The sequence below is a fragment of the Pygoscelis adeliae genome, unplaced genomic scaffold (genome assembly GCF_000699105.1).
Source record: "Pygoscelis adeliae isolate BGI_AS28 unplaced genomic scaffold, ASM69910v1 Scaffold21, whole genome shotgun sequence".
Classification (NCBI taxonomy): domain Eukaryota; kingdom Metazoa; phylum Chordata; class Aves; order Sphenisciformes; family Spheniscidae; genus Pygoscelis; species Pygoscelis adeliae.
The window spans coordinates 8,825,162-8,846,374 of record NW_008824243.1 but is presented as its reverse complement, the minus strand read 5'-3'; the positions used below and the strand labels follow the sequence as shown (position 1 = coordinate 8,846,374).

The window sequence follows — 21,213 nt, the reverse complement described above, 5'->3', positions numbered from 1 at the left end:
CCTTGCAGCTCGGGGCGGCACAAGGAGACCGAACTGCAGAGGGTTGAGCCCTGTCCTGCTCCCTGTTTCGGTCAGGAGGTGTTGGGATGCCAGGGCACACTGCTGCGCTGCCCTCCGTACAGGACCTATTTTTGGAAGGGGATATGAAGAAGACCTTGGTTTATGTGGCTCTTCATGTAGCTATGTTCCCAAGAACCTGAAAAAAATGCACTTCAGGCAGGAGGAAATAACAGCAGAAGAATCCAATCCCTCCAAAACATTATTTTTCAAACTTTATATATATTTGAGAGCTACATGTTATTTTCCCTAAGGAGAAAAGAGTTTCCTTCCATCTCTGCTGGAGAGACAACTTGATTGCCTCACTTGAGACAGATTTTTCAGAGTGGCGGTAACCAGACAGACATGATGAACAGAAGGAGCTTGTTATTCTAACCATGCAGACCCGGGTCCCCCCTGGGAGTCACCTCTGGTGCTGGGCACCCTCCACCAGCTTGCCAAGTGGCTGTGGCAGTGAGGTGGCTGTTAGGTACACAGTTTCTTCTCTCCTGCTGCTTATTTTTATTCCCCCAAACTGACTCCAGAGCCGCCTTTTTCCTTATCTCCGCTGAGTGATGGCCTACAGGATACTCTTGCCTTTTACTTTGCTTTTCTTCATTTTCTAATGATTACTCTACCTTTCTGAGCCCATTTGATGCAGTTGGGTGGGTTTATTTTCCAATATTTAGGACTGTTTCACCCTCCACACAGTCACAGGTGCCCATAAAGCCTAAATGCCCATCTCTCCTTTGCTGAAAAGGGCTGTGGATTCAAAGCAGGGAGAGCATTGACCTCCTGGGAAAAAAGGGTAAGCTGGGATGGAGATGCAATGTCCTTGCCTGTCCTGCTTCTTCTCCATGCAGGTCTTTGTGCCAGTGGGTATGTCAGCTGTGTGTGCACATTTGACATGCTGGGACAGTGATGTCCAAAACCTTGGTGCCAGCACGGGGCACACTGACTGGTGTATGGCAGCTTCCTAGAGCTGGCAGAGCCAAAGACACTGGAGAGAAGCTCTGATTACAGGGTGTTGCGGAAGCTGGATGTACCATCTAGATAGACAAGGTGATAGGTTGCTTGTCCTAAGGTCCTCTTGGATGTGGAGGTCATTATGCACTGGTGGCTCACACGGTATGGGTGTGGGATGCACTGTGGGTCCCCGTCTTGTGTCTGGGAGTCCCTCACCAGCCAACAAAGCCCCCAACAACCATCTTGAGCCTACAGGATCATTAACACTGTCGTCTTCCCCTCCCCACAGCCGAGCCACTGATGTGTGTGTGTGTGTGCCCTTACAGGTAAGCTGGACATAACCCCGGACGACCCTCGGTGGATCGGTGCATGGTGGGGAGGCTTCCTGCTGTGTGGTGCCTTACTCTTCTTCTCGTCCCTGCCGATGTTCGGGTTCCCGCAGTCCTTGCCCCCGCGGCCGGAGCACACCGGGGAGAGCGAGCAGGCCATGCTTCCTGAGAGGGACTACGAGAGACCCAAGCCAAGCAACGGGGTCCTGCGGCACGCGCTGGACGGGGAGAGCAGCACGACCTGCTTCCAGCAGCTCCGAGGTGAGGCACTGGCTCTTGTCACATTTTCTGTGAGCGTCAGCAACAGCTTAACAGCTAGTTGGATTTATAATTGGTCTCTGATTTGGGCTATCTACCTCTACTCCCAAAAAAATCCCCCAAAACCCTCAGTATCCTGAAGTTTCAGTCCCTAGCCTCTAATTATCTCCGGCATTGTCCTCATTTTAAAGAGAGACTTTGTTCCACTTGAAAGGTTTGGGATTTTTTTTTAAACTACAAAGCTTCAGAAATGCACAATAGTCCTGTAGAGTTGATAAAAAAATGAAGGGGAACACAGTTGCCAAAGCAATTTGTGAACTTCTCTCCAGTCTACTGTCCTGCTCCCCTCTGTCCCCCGAAACGGAGAGCAAGCCAGCAAGGGCAGTTAAAAGAAATTGGGAGCTCCTGGCATCTGAGCTGCAGCTTAGTGCAATCCCAGATACAAAGCAGTGAGTGCTGGGCACCACCGCAGCTCTTAAACTGGGATGGGGAAGAGGTAAATACCAGCCCAGAATAGCAGCAAAGTGGCAGGGCAGAGCATGGCTTGTAGCAAATTAGAGTAGAAAATCCCACGTCGTGTCCTGCAGTGATGGAAATGGACCTCGCTCTAATTAAGGTCAGCTAAGGATCCGGCATTTTGTGGGAGAGCCTGGGCAGATATCCTTTCTATAGGCTGCACTGGAAAATCCTTCATCTAAGAGGGTGGTTCTGTAGTACTGGTGGTTGCTTCCCACTCTCTGTCACTGTGGCAGAGCGGGTTTCATTACTGCCTAATACATTTTGATAAATGAGGACAAAATCACTTACTCCTCGTGCAGTTACCTTAACTGGGAATTGAATGTGGTGTGGGTGGGAAGAAAAAAGAGACTTTGGGGAAAAAAGTGTTTTCTTTAATATAAAAATGCCTTGAATAGTTGATGTGGTTGTTCATTAAAGGGAGGTCAAAGATGTGAAATTTTGACCTGATGAGAAAATTCAAAAGAAAGGTAAAGGGATAAATTGTTTGAAAATTTGTCAGTAAAATTAATTTCTTCATCCTTTCATCCTTTTTGCAAGGATTTCCCCAAGTTTGAGGAATGGGCTTTTCCCATGGTATGTCCATCTGGATAATTCTGTGGCTTTTGTCATGGACTCGTCAGAGCGTCTGCTTCTGGCCACTGAGTTTTTGGAATGGGCACTGGAAATTTTTGCAGGTTTTCATATAGAAAAATGAAAGAATACAGCATGTCCCAGCTGCATGGAGGGGCAGCAGTTCTGCCTAAGGGTGGTGCTGAGCAAGCTGAGTTTCTTGCACACAGGGAGGTCATGGGGGTGTTCCTAGAGCATCTATTGCTCATTGAAGTAGAGAAATTGAACTGCCACATCCATATGCTTCAAAGTATTGATTACATCAGGAGGCACCACAGTCTTCCACGTTAGCTTTCTCATTGCAGGTAACCCCCATTTCGGATCAGTCAGTATTCCAGAAGTCTCTCTGTAGATGGACTTTGAAATACAATTTACATCACATCAAATAAGACAGGGAATGACCTTTTTAGTTATGCCTTTGAGGCTGTCACAGACAACGCAGTGTTGGTAGCTGACATCTCCTCTCAAGTCCCTTGCCGCTATTGTCACAGTCGGAACGTGGTCAAGAGTCGTGTTAGCTAAAGTGCCCGCCTGGAGGAGGTGTTCAGACACGTACCACAAGGGAAGGCGAATGTGCCTTGCTCATTTCCGATGAGCAGTGTTTAAGGTGGTGGGTTGAATCTTGCTGTGTATATGCATTATTCTGCCAGCAGCTGAAAAATATCTATGCATTCCTGTGTGGCAGGACCTTTTATACTTAATCTATTTGTTGATTGTATAAAGTTTCCTTTGGGGGAAGTTAGACTGTTTAGCATTTTTCCTAGGATAAAAAGGACTGGTAATTATACACAGAAATTAAAAATATATATGTGCATGCATAGTCATGTCTTCTGTCCTACTATGGGCTTTGGGGTTTGCATGTATTTGTGAGGCTGAACAGCAGAGGATATACCTGTACATGGGGCTGGGGGTGGAAATGCTCATTTGGGGTTTGTGTGGCCATAACTCTGACTCCTTTTTAGCAAGTGTTGTCTCTGCAGCTGGGTCCTGGGCAGGTGTGTGCCGGCTGTAAGTCCATGTCTGCATGGAGGTGTGGATTGTCCATCTCTTGTGCACAGCGTGGGGAGGAAGAGTTGTTTCTCTGGACTGATAATGCGAACACACTGTGTATCAACAGTGCATCCTTAGAGGCTGAACTGAGTCTCCTTTTTGGCTGTTGAAGGGGTTTGATTCTTTTTTGGTTTATTTTATTTTTTTCAAGCCTTGCGGTGACTGCCGCAAGTGAGTGGACGTGGCAGGAGAGGAAGCGGGGCGGTGTCAGTTGGAGACATGCTCCCAGCTGGGTCACGGCTGTCAGCTAGCGACATGGCATGGCTGGCACGTGGGAGGATGCTCGAGACACTACAAGATCTGCTGAAAGACAGTGAGATGCAGGGCTGGGTGAGATTCCTTGGCTTTCTCTGGCCTTAGCACGCAGAAAAGCTAGGACTAATATAAAAGCAACCTGCTCAAAGTGTCGAAAAGTCCTTTACGTCTCTATCAAGGTCTAAACAGGAGGGAGGGCCCAGCTTTTGGGAAGCCATGGCACCTCTTCCTGTGGGATATTTTCATGCCGGGAAAAGAAGCATCCTTAAGAGGAGCTTCAAACTTGAAACGAAAACCGTGCCTTTGAATGGCACGAGGTGAAGAGGCAATCAAAGGCAGCATAGGCGGCGGGTGGCTGCCATGGCAGCTCTGCACAGGGGCATGGCGGCTCAGGCAAGAAAGCTTTGGGGCAGTCCTGGGAGATGCTGACCATTGCTAAACTGGCGTATGAATGCTGCACCGCTTTACCTGATTAGTATTTCAGTTAAGCAACGCAAATCCATTTGGGAGCACAGGGAAGTGAAGGATTAATAGCAGGGAGAGGATGGATAAATGCTGCCATTGCTCTTTGCTCTCGGCTGGCAGCCTGGCAGGGCTGTGCCAGTCCTGCGCTCTCTGTATGGTCTGTGAAAGCATTTCAGGCATAGGCTGAGGCAGTCCTTGCTGTCCTGGGGGCACAGCTTTGTTTTCCTACGTCTGGTCTGCCTTTGGGGACCTCTCTGCTATTCGGGGCCAGAGACGATGCTCGGCTGTGTCAGGACACCTGTGCCCTCTGCTCGTGTCTGTCCGGCATCTGCCCTCTCACTCAGTGTTAACATGCTGCCTCTAACCTACCACATGCTCCAGGACGTGCTTGGAAATATTTTGTTAAAATCATTTTTTTTTCATACAGAAATGTCACTTCTACTGAATTCAACGGTCAGTGCAGATGAAACTTGGTTTCAAAATGCTTCCTTGGCTATATCTTTTAACACCCCTGAAACATTCTGCTCTAAATGTATTTTGTTTTGCAATGGTTTAAACCAGAAATTCATTACATTCTGCCTGTCTGTCTAGTGAGAGAAATTAAAAACCTGAAAGGATTGAAATTGATGTGGAATCCTTCAGGTTTGGAGAGAGAAGCTCATTCACAAGGAATTAAAACTCACTGTGGAATTAAATGAGTTTCAAAACTGCAAATTCCCTAGATTTGGAAACATTTTGGTTTCTGTCCAGCTTCATTTCCAAGAGTGTAGGAGAGCCGGGATATACAGCTGACAGCTGTCTTGTCTTCTGTTCGGTTCCTTCCTGCTCTGTGTACCAATCTGCTGAATACCTAGAGAGTGAGCTGCTCTGAATCCTGGATTTCTCTCCCCAGAAGTGCTCTCTGGCAACAGACACATAGCACTGGGCCAGAAGCTCCCAGCTGTGCAGGGGGGTCCCGGGCCATGGAGAGCCTGTAGTCCTCGGTGGGAGTTCATAGGATTGAGTGGGTTTAATGGCTAACACGAGTAGTTTTCAATTCATGACTCTAATGAGTGATAGTGACAACCTTTTGGAGAGGGCTCCATCTGTACCTTCATTCACAGCCAGAGCAGTGAGTCTTTGGCCTAGATCTAGACGGGTACCAAGACCTTAATGCCTTTTTGGATTTGGGTCTTGGCTCCCTACCAACATCTAAAAGGCTTGCTGAGAAATCCTAATCTTAGGTAAGGGGATGGCGGCTGGTCATAAAAGGCCCCACATCAGGTCCTGTCAGTCTCCGAGTTTTCTTTGGCTTGGATATCATGAGGGTGCGTGCTTTGTTGGCAGGTTCTTTTTGGCTGTTTCAAAGCCAGCATCCTTGTTATCAGAAGCTTTAATTAATTCAGAAAGGCCTTCAGCCTGCACACTTCGGGGCAGAAGCTGAGCAGCAGCTGAGGTCAGGCAGAGCGTGCCTGTCTCCAAAAAGATAACTGTGCCTTGCCATGACCTCCATGATGCGGGTGAGGGAGGTTTATGTCCCCCTCTGAAGTCAAGCAAAGGTGGTTGCTGGAGGCAAGATGATAGACTAGAAGGAACTGCTTTCCATGCATGAGAACGTTACAGTTGCTTCAAGCTTGTAAGAAGCCTCTTTGACATAGGTGTCATCCTTTTCCTGCATATCCTTTGTGATACTAATTTTGCCAAGGCCACGTGGGCTTTGGCATATTAAACTCACCTGAGAGATCTTCAGCACCTCTTGCCTTACTCCATCTTCTCTTTTATAGGAGCTGCCTCTTTCCAGGAGGTATTTTCTTCCTGCTGCTTGCACTATTTTCTTCACCCCTTATTCCTCAAGCCAGGTGGAGATTTTGCCTTTTGTTTCCTATTCAGATCTGAGGCTTGCTGCCTGCGTTGTTATTAGAAAGTAGTATTTTGGCTCAACGTTACATTTCGCCTTTCCCTCACCGCACTGTCCTAGGTGGACTGGGCTGTAAACCTCCCTCTAATTTATTACTTTGCTTTCTGTGTTCCTCATCTTTACTGCAAATTGAAAACATGTCTCTGTAGGGTGCTCCAGCTGGAAAAAGGGGCCTTGGTGATTGCAATGTTCCAAACAATTCATTTCAAGCACCAACGTGATGATTATAGTTTGTCATTTCTGGAGAGTAGTTAAACCTCATGTAATGAGGTTGCCAATTATCCCCGGTACTCCCCAACGTTTAGTGACAAATCAAAGCTACTTGGTGTACATAAGTGTGTTTGCTTGTCAAGCCCGTGGCCTGTCACCCACAGCTGACCCCACAGCAGGAGACAGGGAGGATGCTTGATGCCTTGGCACAGACGTTGCTTGGGGTGTTAAAAGGTGGGAAGTCGAGGGATTGGCAGGGGTGTTGGAGAGCTTTGGGACATCCTCCTGGGCCCCTTCCAACCTATGGATGATTCTATGACCAATGCTGCGCATGGATGGTCTGAAGAGTTGGGTTTTAAGTACTTCAGCAGTGAAGACAGGCAGAGGTTTCATGTTCTTCTCACTGTATCTTGCCACAGCAATGAGAATCACTTTTCTGCCATCGTTTCTGTAGCGTATTGGATGCATTGGGATAAGGATGTTAAATGAGCAGGACCTTCTGAGTGTGGGAGGGTGAGTCTTCCTGTGCCGTGTCTGATACAGCTCATGGGTTCTCCAAGTAGATTTTTGAGACTTTTGAATCCAAAAGACTTTTCTCTTTTCCCATTTGGCGAATGGGTTTCAACCTCAGATTTATAGCTCCAAAGTGCTGCTACAAAGTGTTCAGCTAACCTTTGGGCCAACAAGATGCAGGGTAACATTTATCATGACTTTTGCTGGGATCGGCTCCAGTGAAGAAGCACCATGCTTAGCTGCTGTGTTTGCCAGGGCTTTACTGTCCCCCATCAGACATTTTCCATTCCCCCTTCATACCCAGCACCATATGCCAGGCAGCTGAAAGCATGTCACTCCGGTCTATTGAGAGATTTTTAAACTTCACTGCTGACTTTTAATCTTGTTCCCAGAGGTATTTCACCCCAAGAACTGAGACAGATAAGGCAGCAGCAGGTGTCAAATGATTCATCTTAACAGGTGGCAGTAGCAAGATGAAAGGATATTCATTTCTATGGGGAGCCTCCTGTCATTTCCCTTAGAAAATGAAAGGGAACGAGCTGGCCCTGGCTGAGGAGATGGTGTAGGCTGCCAGGCATTGGCCTGTGTTGCCTCTGCACTCTTTGCACTGGGTTTTGTGTTATACCCTCCAGCTGGGACAGAGCCCTGTTGCAGTAGATGGTGGTCAAACATGCAGTGGAGGGACAGGATCTGTCCCAGAAAACTCACTCCCGGACACACAGGGAGGAGGAGCAATGATGAAGTGATGGGACTCGTAGCCCAACACTGCCAGGCAAGGCAGTCATGAGGGCCTCCTCACTTCTATGAGATGATGCAGTAACTCTGCAAAATTTTTGCTGTCCATCCCCAAGTACAAAGGGTGGATTTTGACCTTGGTAATGCATGATGGTTGGGCAGCAGCCTGGCCAACTTCAGAAATAAATGTCCATGATCTCTAACTCCCTCCTGCAAAAAACAGGCTGTCATTGTTATTATTTGGTGGATGAAGTTAGAGGTCTTTGTATCTTTGCATTTGAATTGGCACAAAGCTACATCTTGAGGAATCCATTAATCTCGAACAAACTGAACTCCAGAGGCACAACAGGCATTAATACCTTAAATATGGCTTTTCAAGCTCAGCGCTGCCAAGTCCACCTTTGCATTTTCCCTCCTTTTCCTGGCAAGAAGGGTAAATTCTGTAGGTGGCCACCGAGGAACTGAAGGAGGCAGCAGGTGGCTTCTGAGATCTATCCACACCTGAATCCCCCCACCCCTGTTCCTCCCTCCCTCCCAGTATTTTTTTTTTCTCTTCCCCCCGCCCCGGTTCTACTAAAAAATCCTATGCCTCCCGCACCTTCATTATGTTCAGCAAATCCTCAGGAAGTAAGAATTTTATACAGCATGAAAACACATTTGTGATATAAAGAGACCAGAAACTGTGGAGTGGACCCTTCCAAAAAGGTTAGATCAAAGCTAATTATAACCCTTCCCGTTGTGTCCCCCCCCCGACCTCCCGCAAAGAACCAACGAAGGGCACCCAAGCAGAGCCTTGACAAAGAGCTGTGCATTCACTTGCTGAGGCCAGTGCAATTAGATTTTGCACCAGAAGAAGTCCTAAGGGAAAACAGAAGCCAACACCAGAGAAATCTGTCATCTGCCAGACCCTGGTACACCACAGGGGATGTGGGGGATGGATTTTCAAAATGCAAATAGGGGTCCATTGAGGCTTCACTACACTTCAGTGAGGTAATTTTCAAACTTAATGATTTTCACATTTAATTCAGGGAGAAATTAGTCATCAGGTATTGAGACAAAGCAAGGTTCTCTTCTGTACTGGGATGCTCTCCTCTTCAAGCTGTGTTATCTCGGCAATAATTAAAATGTTCGCTGAAGTAGAAAATGTGCTATCTGATTCATTAGCCAGATTTCCCTTTGTAAGTTAACTCATGTTTGATTATCTGAAATAGAGACGGGCTTAGAAAAGAGGACTCTGGACACGAGTGATTCAGGAGGGAGGAGCAAGGGATCATGAAACTAAAGCAAGTGTGTGTGCATCTTACACAACTAACAGCTCAGTGTGTCCTCTTCCACCCTTGCAGCCACCAAGGCTGGTAGGGTCTGCATGGAAGGTGTTGCTTGGCTGGTGAAGCTCTGGTTTATGGGAACGTGCAGACTAACATGCCTGTCCCAGCCATGAGGTCCCTTATGCCCATGGTGGCCGTGGCCTCAGGCTAAGCAGGAGAATTTCAGCTTGCACCCAGATGTGCTGCATGAAGGTGTTCCTCAGCAAGCGAGCCAGTGTTATGTGGTAATAAGAAAATGAAGCAAATCTAGATGGCAGGAGAAGGAAAGGCCAAGTGTGAGCTGGGTTAGCTTGTGTCTGAAAGCTTGCAAGAATTTGTGTGGTGCTGAGTACAGTACCCATGACACCCATCGGCTGGCTCAGCGTTATGGCACCCATCGGCTGGCTCAGCGTTGTTCATGGGGAGCAAGTAGGAAAAGGAGAAGGAGAAAGGGAATGCGAGGTTTTGATTGACCTCCCTATGGGGGAAACAAAAGCAATATTGGAAAACACTGATCCTTCAGAATTTCAAAATCATCTGTAAGATATAAACATAACGACAGGTGACTTCTTTTTGCACCCTCCTGGTATCTGAATCTTTAGATGACACTGTTCTGGTGTTTCACTTTGTTCTGGTGTTGCCACATTTCAACCAGCTTGTCTGTGCAGATTAGAAAATTATTCCTGATTTGAAGTGAGTTTGTCCTTCAGGAGAGCAGCAAGGCACCTCCAGCACCTCGAATAGAGCCTACACAAACACACCTCTCCCTTTTTCCTCTCTTCTAGTGATACCCAAAGTAACTAAGCACTTGCTCTCCAATCCCGTCTTCACCTGTATCATCCTGGCGGCCTGCATGGAGATTGCAGTGGTGGCCGGCTTCGCCGCCTTCCTGGGAAAGTACCTGGAGCAGCAGTTCAACCTCACGACCTCATCTGCCAACCAGCTCCTGGGTGAGTAGCCACAGGGGCCACCAAATCTCCGGTGTCCAAAGGCATTTAAAAGTGTTCAGCATGGCTGATAACCACAACCAGGCTTACTGGTTAGGCTGCCCAAAAAGTGACTTGCCCAACACCTAGAAATGTGTCCGTGAGTGGGAGGGCTGGGCTCCAGCTGTGCCTTGGCTGCAGAGCCCAGAGCAGACCTCCAGCATCCTTCCTCCTCGACTGCGCTCGCCACTGCAGCCCGCTGCAATCACTTCCCCTATCACCGAGCCCATTGTGTGAGAAGTGGTATGATGCAGCCAGGGTATGAAAGTCTGTGATGGCCCTGAAGTACAGCAGAAATCCCAACCAAACTGAGCCATTTGGTTGCCCAAGACTGCAGTTGCTCGCCGAGTGACATGGCTGCCCATCGAACTGCTTGTCTCATGGCTCAGGTATCCCAGAGTTCTCCAGGCCATCTCCATTTGGGTTAGGAAGCCTAGTTTCTCCTGCTAGTCCCTCCTTTCCCCTTGGATCGGAAATGACAGGATTGCAATCAGCAGTTCAAACAGCCGAGCACGTGCAGCTTGGTTGTCTTTCAGATGCCCCTTCTCTCTGACCATGCTATGCTGCCATGGTTTCCCATATATATTTCTCAACGTTCGTTCATTCCCTGTCAGGGCACTGGTGCACAGGCAGGATCTTCATTTATTTTGTCCTGCTGCTCATTCCCAAGCAGGCCCAGTGATTTGTTTATGACAGCCATTCTCTCGGCAGCACCCAATTAAGATATCTGTGAGTTGATCTTGGATGATCTGCCACCACGGCTCGCCAGATGGGCAGCTGGCAATGATCTGTCGAAAACTGGGACATCATGAAATGGGTGGATCTTAATATCAAAATAAGGAGCTTGCAAGCTGCTCTCCTGACAGTTATTTATTTTCCCATTGAACTCGTTGGTATCTTCTGGTTTTGGCCTGGTTTTCCAAAAGAAACAATCTCCTGCAGTCAGTCTTGCCTCGCCCAGCAACACAGGAACTCACTGGTGAATTTTAATAGGATTTGACAGAAGGGCAGAGGTCTCAAAGATGTTAGGCTCTTCCATCTTTCCTGAAAATTAAAGGCTTGGCAAAGGAAAGCAACTTCCTTGTTGACCCACTGGGAGAAGGAAAACCACTACGCTGTTTGGTGGGGGATGCCTGGCCAGTCAGCGTGTGAGTACAGCTGGATGGTCAGCAAAAAGGGAATCACCCGTGAGCCAGAGCAACATCCTGCCTGTGACCGAGCAGTGGGAAAGGAGACTTTGGTACTTCCACGGTCCCCCCACAACTTGTTTAATTTAAACAAAGTTGCTGCCAGATTTCACAGGTGGCATTTGTGGCAATCCAGAAATGCCAGGATTTGGATGCACTTCTCAGCTTAGCGCAGGTGAGTAGGGTTTGGAGTATGACTGGCAGCAAAGGGATAAAAGTCAACCCAGACAAGTGTAGTGTGATAATGCCTTTCTGTGCCTGGAAAGTGAGTCACTTCTGGCAGTGATTTTGCATCTCAGTTTAAGAAGATTCTATACGGGAGACTTCATATTTTCAAATGCGACTATTGCCTCATCTCTGAATTTCAGACTGCTGTGAAGTATACCAAGCAGGGCTCATCCAAAGCCTCTAGACACCTTGGAAAATTCTTGACTTTGTCTGCCAACTGTTGCAGGAAGCATTAGGGATGCTGCTGCTTAGGTTAGGGTGGACCAGTCTCAGCAATTTTGGCATCTCCCTCCAGTATGGATGAGAACTGGAAGAAGATCCTGGTTTCTCTGTGCAAGGCAGCTTACCCATTTGTGTCCATTCCTCTCCTTTTGGGCAACCCTAGCTTGGTGCTACTCCAGCAGTTGGTCATCACAAGGTTTCCCCATAATAGCACACAGATCTCTCTGCTGGAAAGTAAAAAGCTGTAATAGTGTGGTTCGCTGAGCCTCACTCACACTTGTTACTAACTGATTTTTCTTCTTGCAGGGATGACAGCAATCCCATGTGCATGTCTGGGCATATTCCTCGGTGGCCTCTTGGTGAAGAAGCTCAGCCTGTCTGCTCTGGGAGCCATCAGGATGGCCATGCTGGTGAACCTGGTGTCCACAGCTTGCTACGTGTCTTTCCTGTTCCTGGGATGCGACACAGGACCTGTGGCAGGGGTTACTGTTCCCTATGGAAACAAGTGAGTCCTCAGAGAATTTCAGCCTTACCAACATAAATACCATGTTATTGTCCTTGACGGGCAGCCTTCAGGCAGTGCTGGCCCTTAGACAACCATATAGAGCAAGCATATAGAAGGCAATGTCGTATAGGGCTCTTACTTTGGGAGTCTTTCATGCCACTCACTGCTGTGAGAGTTGAGTACCTGTAGCTGACAACGGAGTTTTACTAAAATCGTTCAAAGTGAATTGAAAGATGCCAGACCTGATTCTGCACCCATGGCCACTTATGTAGCGTTGGGTCCACCGCACTGTCTGGTTTCTCCTGGCAGCGAGGGACATGCACTGCTTTGTACATTTATTTAAGTGCCTGAGGGGAATTTGTAGAACCAGGTTTTAGATGCCTGGAAATTCAGTTCTGGTGAGGAGAGAGTATGCGTGCCTCCAGGCCCATTTTGATGGGAGAAATGAGGCACATGGTGCCCTGTAGCATTCACAGGACTTGGAGAGAGTTATTCTGTATTTTCTTCTCTGGTGCTCCTCAGGATGCAGTGGCGACTCTTCAGAAGATGACTCTTCAGGCTCTCAGCTCCTCACGGTTACTGTTCTAGGAAAATACAGAGCAATCTCCGCAGCATCTCTTTGGGTTTCTTGGGGCTTCTTGTTGGGGTAACAGGGCAGCCCAAGCCTCGCATTAGATTCCCTGTTGCAGAGGGATAGTGGCCATGGCATTTCTGTCCCCAAGGAGGGGCGGTAGCCTGGATTTCTTAAAGCTGGGACCCGGCTAGCCTGCTCACTGCTTTTTGTAATTTGTTTGCCTTAACTACCCTCCTTCAAAGCCATCTTGGTGTGGCACCGATTGGAAAAGCTGGCTGATATCATTACACTCATGGCTGATGTAATTTCTCTTTCTGTTTCTCTTACAGCTCAACTCCAACCTCATCTCTGGACCCATATTCCCCCTGCAATAACAACTGTGAATGCCAAACTGATTCCTTCACTCCAGTCTGTGGGGCAGATGGGGTCACATACTTATCTGCCTGCTTTGCTGGCTGCAGCAGCACGGTGAGTGGGCTTTCCTTGGGACCTCTTGCCTGTAGGAACGATTCTGTGAGTGCGAGTGTGTGAGGTTAGTGTGTATCTGGTAGAGTAGCTCATTGACAGCCAGCAGTGGTTACACCCCCAAAAGCTAACCTCATACCTCAGATGGGCCTGAGCCGCTGTCGTTTTTCACTCTACTGCATAAATGCCTGCTGACTCTGGCAGCAGTCCGCCAGGGTCACACGCAGAGGGGGATGGTATTTCCCATCGTCATACTCCTCTGGTCTTTCTCCTCGGCATGGAAGCAGAGGAACACGAGAGGAGATCTGCACGGTTGTCTGCTGGCAGAACCCAGATCCTCCACGAGAGCTCGCTAGCCTGGGCTGTGGGACCAGCTTCTCTTTTCCCCTGCAGCTCCCCATCTCCCTGCTCCTCCACCTGCCCGTGTTCACCCTGCCCAATCCTTTTATTCTTTTTCCTCTTGCTCTTTTCTCGAGTCTGGTTCCTAGACGCATATGACTAGATCCTGGTTTTATTCACCCTTGTTTAAGCTTTCCTTCTACTCCTCTTGCTTCTCTCTGCTTTGCTCTGAGGCAGCAGCAAGAGCAGTTGTCAAGGGAGCAGAGAGTCCATCCAAAGACATTCGGCATTTTTCAGTTCTCCATATCTAAGAGTTTATTTCCTTTAGAAAACTCTTGAAGACCAAACCATCTCTGTGCAAAGATGATGTGGGGAATTTTTAACAATATCTTAAAAGCCTGCTTTTCCATTTTTTGCTGCTGAAATGCTAATATCTTCTGGGTTATGCTGAAAATGAGTGCCTGCTGCTCCAATGGGTGGGAACTGGTGGGGTTCCTGCAGTCCTTGCTCCCTGCCCAGGGCCGTGCCAGGCATGGCGACTGCTGCCACACTGCTTGTGTGGAGCTCACGGGAGGTCAGCCTCGTCACAGTGACCATTCACGGCTGCAGGGACATCAGTGCTCACCACATGCAATTATCCCTCCATGGATATCCCATTTAGCGACATGATTCTGTGATTCTATGATTCTATGGTTTCATCCTTACTTTTTGGGGAGACATCAAACCTCCCTTCCTGCCCTAAGGAGACAAACTGCCTGCAAGTGCCGGCGAGCAGAGGTGCAAGCTCGCTGCTAGCAAGTGCAGCCTCACAGCCCAGATGACCTGGGAGCTTGTCCTCTTCTCTCCTTAGTTCCCACTCCAGCCTCAGAGATGCAGGCATCCCTTTGAAATACCACAGTTGCAAGGTGCTTTCAGCAACCCCACAAGGGACTCCATGAGTGTGTGGCACATGTGAAGGTGTTACCTCCTGCCCTCTTCCTCCTCCTCCTCCCAATAAGAGACAAGTCAACACCTAGGGGGGCAACACGATTATTTTAACAAGCCAGCTTGTACAGGGCATACAGAATAGTGTCTTGCCAGTTCACCGAGCCCTTAGCAAGAATGCAGCTGGCGTGGTCCACGGCTGGAGTGCGGGAATGACCTCCTCGCTGTGTGGTTCAGGGCAAAGCTCTGGCTCCTCTGGAAGGAGCACAGTAATGAAAATTCAGCTCTGCCCCTTCAGTTTGCAGCTGCCTGACCTCATGCAAGAGCATACCTCTGAGCAAAAACCTCGCTCTCCCTCACCCTCTCTCTTACTCATTATTTCTTATTTTGCCTTTTCATCATCATCTTCGGGTTCTTTTCATTGCTTTGTTTTGTGGGTTTTTTTGCAGTAACATTTTGAACACAAATTAGTGAAGCAATAGCATCCTCTGGAAAGGGCATTATCAAGAATTATGGACCAGTTTGGCCATGCAATGGCCCTGAGCCAAAGCCAAATTGCCAAACCAGGTTTTAAACCCATAATCCAGGTAATGACCTGTCTAGAGGGTCTTGTGAATGTTATATGCTTGTGATGAGCCAAGGGTTGCTTTTTCTGGGACATAAAATTCTCTGAATGCTTTATTTAACTTTACTGCATTGGACGTTTCTGACTGCCTCTCTCCGCTTTTCCTCTGTGAACAATTTCTAAAAGCAATGAGTAGCTCAGTTGTTTCTTTTTCGTTTCTTCTCTCTTACTGAGCTGGTTGCAGAGGTGCACCTATCCAAAAAGCCGTAGGAGTATTGGTGCTGATAGGCAGAGATCTGGCACCCTCAGTAATTTCTCTTTCAAGCCGTTCCTGGGAGTGACCCTTGCGTACAAAGCCGTTGACCATGCATCTTGTTTGTTCGATGCCATTGCTTCTCTCAGTGTCCCCTTTTGGCTGGAGACGCGTGAATTCCAGCCTGGCATTACCGTGCTGGCATCTCACAGCTTTGCACTGAAGTACCAGCCTGTCCCTTCCCTGTCAGAGCCAGCGTTTAAAAAAACGAGTAACTAAAACCATGGGTAATTTGCATAGATAATTACCCCAAACTCAGGATGCTGTTAAAGCTGCAAACTCTGCATCTGTGCAGCTTCACATGCACACAGAAAATCTGGGTGTGCAAACTGCTGGGCAGTGGAAGGCTGTGATAATGAGTGCTTAATGCAGTGGAGTTGCAGACAAGGGAATCTATAGCAATTTGGCATGGGTAGCAAAAAGTTGCCTCACTACAGGACCAAGGTAAAACTCCATCTTTGATGTTTCCTTGTTTGATGTCTGTGAGTTGTATAGCGTGTCAGTAATAAAAGATCAAAGATCTCTCAGGTAAGGATGAGGTGCAGCACTAAGCAAGCAGATGTAGTTGGTACAAACTACTCATGCTACTTTGGGCTAGCACCTTGGTGCAAAATGGTCGAAAAAGCTGATTGAGGGGCAAAGTTTCAGGCAATGGAAGTGGGGTCCTGCCTCGTGGTTTGTTCACCAGGTATAAAATCACGCCAATGGGAGGAGAATCTGCCTCACCATTCCCAGAAACAGGTACTTTCTCTCCATTGGTGAGAGCCCCTGGGACATACACTGCCAGTTCTGCCTGTTTGCCGTGATGGGAATTTTGTCCCAGGATATTTCAGTGCAGGTATGTACTTTCCTGGACTTAGATGGGTTTTAATCCACAGGGCTGTGTCCAGGCTGGTTGCTAGCAGTGCACTGCAGTAAGAGCCAGGAACTACAAATTCCTGTTGTCTCTGTGTAAACACCACTGCAGTGGTGCTAATTGTCACCATCTCTAAGCCTTCAGGTGGCAGCTTCTAACTCACAGCACAGGAATTTGTTATGTTAATTATTGCTTGCCAGTCAGAAGGGCACCTGCATGTCTACTTCAGCTCTCCTGGAGTTCTGCACTGCGGTCTCTCTTGCCCTCTGTGCACTTACTTGGAAGAAAATCATTTGACTCCTATGCAGAAAAAAGAGGTTGGTGTCAGAAAGGCTGGAGTAGTATCCCCGCGGATCCTTATCTTTGGAGTCAGTGAACCAGAAAGTGTGCTTTTGTATGGTCCTAAGGGGACCCCAGCGGAAAAGCAAAGGAATTACTGCTTGAACATAGTAGAGGGTAAGGGGAGGAGATATAGCTGTTTTTCAATATGTTTTATTTTATGGCGTTACTCCTCTTACAAACATGTGACCTGCAAACCCAGCAGGCTGATAAAGACAAGCCATGAATCATTTATGATCATTTAATTCTGTATTCATTAAGGGATTTCTTGGTATTATTGTGTGCCTTAATTGCACCGACATCCCCCACTCAGAAATTCAGGAGGGTGAGTTGGAAAATAAGAAAAAAAAAATCCCTAAATCTGTGACTGGCAAACAAAGCTTCTTTTCACATCCTGCACTTGCTGGAGAGATCAAAGAAGAAATGCAGTCATTTCGCCCTCCTTCTGATCACATATTGATAAAGTTTATCTCGCCTGACTTCAGCTTTTAGCTCAATACAAATCCCTCTGAACCAGATGTCATTTATTAGCCCTGTAGTGCACTTGAGTCCATGTCTGTGCTGCCAAGCTGTGATAGTTCAGCACTTGGTGAGCCGCAGCACTCATTGTTGGTGGCTTCTTCCCAGGATTCAGGGTGCTGGAAGCAGGCACCGAACCCACAGCCAGGAACAGGGCTGCAGATATACCTGCTTTTAATGTACTTCAGTTTAATTGCAACAGCCAAGAGGAGGGAGGTAAATAAGGAAGTAATTAGAACCATAATTTGGGGATCTTCTTTGTCGCAGGGACACAGATCGTTTCTTTATTCTCCTCCAAAGGGGTATAACTCGGTAATAATTTTGTCGCAGTGACATTTATGGGAGAGACTTGAAAGGAGCAGAAGAAAAGAAACAAGCCAAGGGACGGCTTTCCCTTGCTGGTAGCATGTATCAGAGCTGACACACTTCTGAAATTCTTTCCAAACCCCCCTCAAATAAGCACTTAGGAGTTACTTAATTGACCATTAGAGGATTCAGAGTTGCTGTTGGCAAGCCCTCGTTACAGAGGGCAGGCGGTGGGGACCGCAGCTCTCCCTTCTCCTGAACCCCTGTGCTCCTCTGCAGAACCTCAGTGGCTGTTCGTGCCTCACCTCGGTTCCTGCCGAAAATGCCACCGTCGTTCCCGGCAAATGCCCCAGTCCCGGCTGCGAAGAGGCCTTCTTGACATTCCTCTGCGTGATGTGCGTTTGCAGCATGATCGGAGCCATGGCGCAGACGCCGTCAGTCATCATACTCATCAGGTAGGACCGCTGCTGGGAGGAACCCATGAGCTCACTGGGGGCTGCTCTTGGGGTGGGAGCAGGGCTGGGGGGACCGTGGGGTACTGCTGGGAGCTGCAGGGAGCCGAGGGTCCTGGCCTCTACCTTTTAGGCTGCACTGACTGTCCCCAGATCCATGACTTCAGACTGAACCTCCACTCAAGCCATGAGAAAATCCTCCTTTGACTAAGCACTCCCTGGTGGAGACACCTTGAAAGAGCTGCCTGTATTTTCAAAAGATTTTGAACCTCCTCAGCAGATGAGGAGCTGTGGGCACAGGCTTACTCGTACGTTACTGCCTTAACATGCACGCAGGCATTGGGGATGTGAAAGCCTGAGCAGTCCCGCCTGAATTTCAGCCCCATTGTTTCAAGTGTTAATTTTAAACCATTTTCTCTCTAAGCCATTATTTCACTTGGTAGCACTTGGTTCTTCTGTGGCGTGGCCCCACCGAGTTCAGTGCCTACAGTACTGGCCTGCTAGAGAGAACACAGGAATTGCTCGAGTACAGCTTTGGTAAAATGGGAGTGAGGAGGGACTGGGCTTGCAAACAGAGACGATCCCTGCAGGGATGCTGCAAAGAAAGGTGGCAGGCTTATTCTTACCAAAGGTGGGATTAGCATGGGAAGGGAAATACAGAAGTGCAGTTTCCAGTCCAGGTAGTGAGGATGTTACAGCTGCGTCAGGAAAGGGGCAGAATTGCAGCCCCATGTTCTCAGCCCATAATGGCTTAGTAGGAAACCTTTAGAAATGGCCTGGAGATCATAGAAACCATGGAAGAATGAAAGGCTGCGGCAAAGACTAGCTTTCGTCAATACTCCCCCGGCTAGAGTTTAACTTCTCTCACCCTGGACCAAGTCCAAGAACAGAAGGAACTTGAAAGTCTGAAGGACGTCTCTGAGTTGAGCCAATATGAATAGGTGGGCAACAGTGGCTTATTCAAATAACTGACCTTGTGTTATTTCCAGACACATGGAACACTTCACCTTATGATATACGTATATATCTAAGCCCACGTTTATCCAGAATTACTTATCTGTCCAGGCTGTCACTTACTGAGAATAATAACCAGAGGCATAAATAGCAGATCCATTCTGCTGCCTGGAAAATTCCAATAAAATTCAATCAATAAGGTCTGTATTAGAAACACACTCTTGAGTGGATCTTGGACAGAACAGCTCTGTGAGGGCATGTCTCCCTGCAGGGTACAAAATGAGATATTCCACCTACTAGTTCGTTTCTCTCTTTGCATCCACAGTAGCTAAAGGGAAATCAAATTTCTGATGATAAATATTGTGGCAAAAGTAATCTGAAGTTTGAAGAGTTCTTTGTTCAAGGGAGCTGCCAGCACCTGTAGGATCCTGAATGGAGATGTCGTAGTGTCAACTTCAAATGAGATAAGCCAGTCATCAGCCAGGAAGAAGAATACAAGGGAATAAGAAAAGCTGAGGGAATATTAAAAATATTCAGCTCACAGCTGTAGGAAATAAACAATTCACACATCCAAATTAGTAACTACACTCCCCTCAGAATCAGATAGCTTCTAAAATGTACGGGGAAGAGCTGTTCGCCGTATACCACCTCATGCTCTCTTGCAACCGCTGTCTTGGATAAAGCCTTGCTAAAAGAAAGTTTTGGCCTGTGAGTGTGTCCCTGGTGTCCCTGGCAGTGACAAGTGGCATTGACTCCCCTCACTGGGCCAGCAAGAGTTAGACTGGGACTGGTAGCTTTTGTGCACCCTGGCATGTGTCTGAGGTGGCCACTCAGCTGGAACTGATTGCAGAAGGGAATAAAGATAAGAATAGATTTGACTCCCCCACCCACCCCCCCAGGCCTTCTGGTGTTGCTCATCCAGCATCCAAAGGGGATCTTCCTTCAGTGTCTGCAAATTAAATGTCTTGTCTAGGCAAGTCATGTGTTCACTGCTGTAGTCAGTGAGAAAAGGAGATGTCTCCAGGTGGCAACTTTTACTCCACCCTAAGGTATGGGGATTGACTTTCGTCTTAAATACAAAAAAGTGGACATCATCACTGATTAAAAACCCGCTGTGAATATTTCACACGATAATCTGTTTTTTTCCATAAAATAAACTTTAATACTCCTGTTTCCTTCATTTCCCACCCAGCTGTAGAATCCTATTTGAGCCAAGCCATTAACCACTGGAACATTTTTCCAAGGGTAGATACTTCATGGCATAAAGGCTTTATATTGAGCCTGGGGGTCTGCCTGAAAACTCCGCTGAAATTCATCCAGAGGTCACAGGCTTCATTGCAGGAGTCGTGGTATGGTGTTACGTGGCCTGTGTAATGTGTGAGATGAGGACAGGTGATCAGAATGGTCTTCTCTTAACTTAAAAACTATTGCTGTTTCTGGCTTTTTTATCAGTATTGTCTGATGCCCCTCCAATGTATTTATACCGAGGACCACCACTGCCACCATGGATGCCACCAGCAGTGCTGCCTGCAGACCTCTCTAAGGAGCTAATGGAAGAGACAGCTGAGGCCTTTAAAGTTCCCCTGTGTGATGAATCTATTCATATGGGGATCACTGTCCTGCTTTCCCAGCCTCTATATACGGTGGGAAATAAAATGCTATTATAAGACTTAAGACCAAATTAATGATTTCTGAAATTCTGAGCCTACCCCAAGAGGATGGCTTTAGCCAGTAGCAACCTTGAGCTAAGCGAATTAGAAAGCCATGAATTATTTTTTAAAGCACCTTTGAAGGATAACACTAATGCGATAGAGTGGGTTGTGTTCGTAGCAAAAGGCAGTGCAAATGTTGTCTTCCCAGCATAAAAAAAAATTTGCATGCTAAACTCACACCCATGAAAACTAGTCTTCCTGAGCACTTCCTCACTGGGAGGCTTGATTTAACAGGCTGACTGAACCTTTTGGTCCATCATGCTCCCTTCTCTCTCTTGTTCTGAGTAGTCTGGGAAGTTTCAGAACAAAAAGTTTTCTCTCCCTCCAATTCTCAACATCTGGAGCCTTGAAAGCATGATGGGGAGCTTGTAAATGATGATTTACTGGGATGGGAATTTCATTTTTCCCCATCCGACAAGATTAGCTGTTGTTATTAATGATTTAGCTAAATTCCTGAACCTATCACCGATGCAATTACTTTTGGGGCTGTAGGCAGTTCAGGCAAAGGGAGAAGAAAAAACCCATTAATGACTTTTTGAAGAGGTGGTGGTGGCATCCTGGCTGACAGCACAGAATGGCCACGGGGTGTGTTAATCAAAGCAGAACAACAAGAATCGA

At 47.5% G+C, this 21,213-nt stretch overlaps 1 protein-coding gene across 1 annotated transcript in view; it reads left to right on the top strand.

Moving 5' to 3' along the window:
* SLCO3A1 (solute carrier organic anion transporter family, member 3A1) overlaps positions 1-21,213 on the top strand; it is a 182,406-nt gene that overhangs the window by 155,853 nt on the left and 5,340 nt on the right. Inside the window, exons 7-11 of the mRNA XM_009335230.1 lie at positions 1,329-1,592; positions 9,935-10,099; positions 12,079-12,277; positions 13,181-13,319; positions 17,757-17,932. Coding sequence (XP_009333505.1) covers positions 1,329-1,592; positions 9,935-10,099; positions 12,079-12,277; positions 13,181-13,319; positions 17,757-17,932 — 943 coding nt within the window. The remainder of the gene's footprint in view (positions 1-1,328; positions 1,593-9,934; positions 10,100-12,078; positions 12,278-13,180; positions 13,320-17,756; positions 17,933-21,213) is intronic.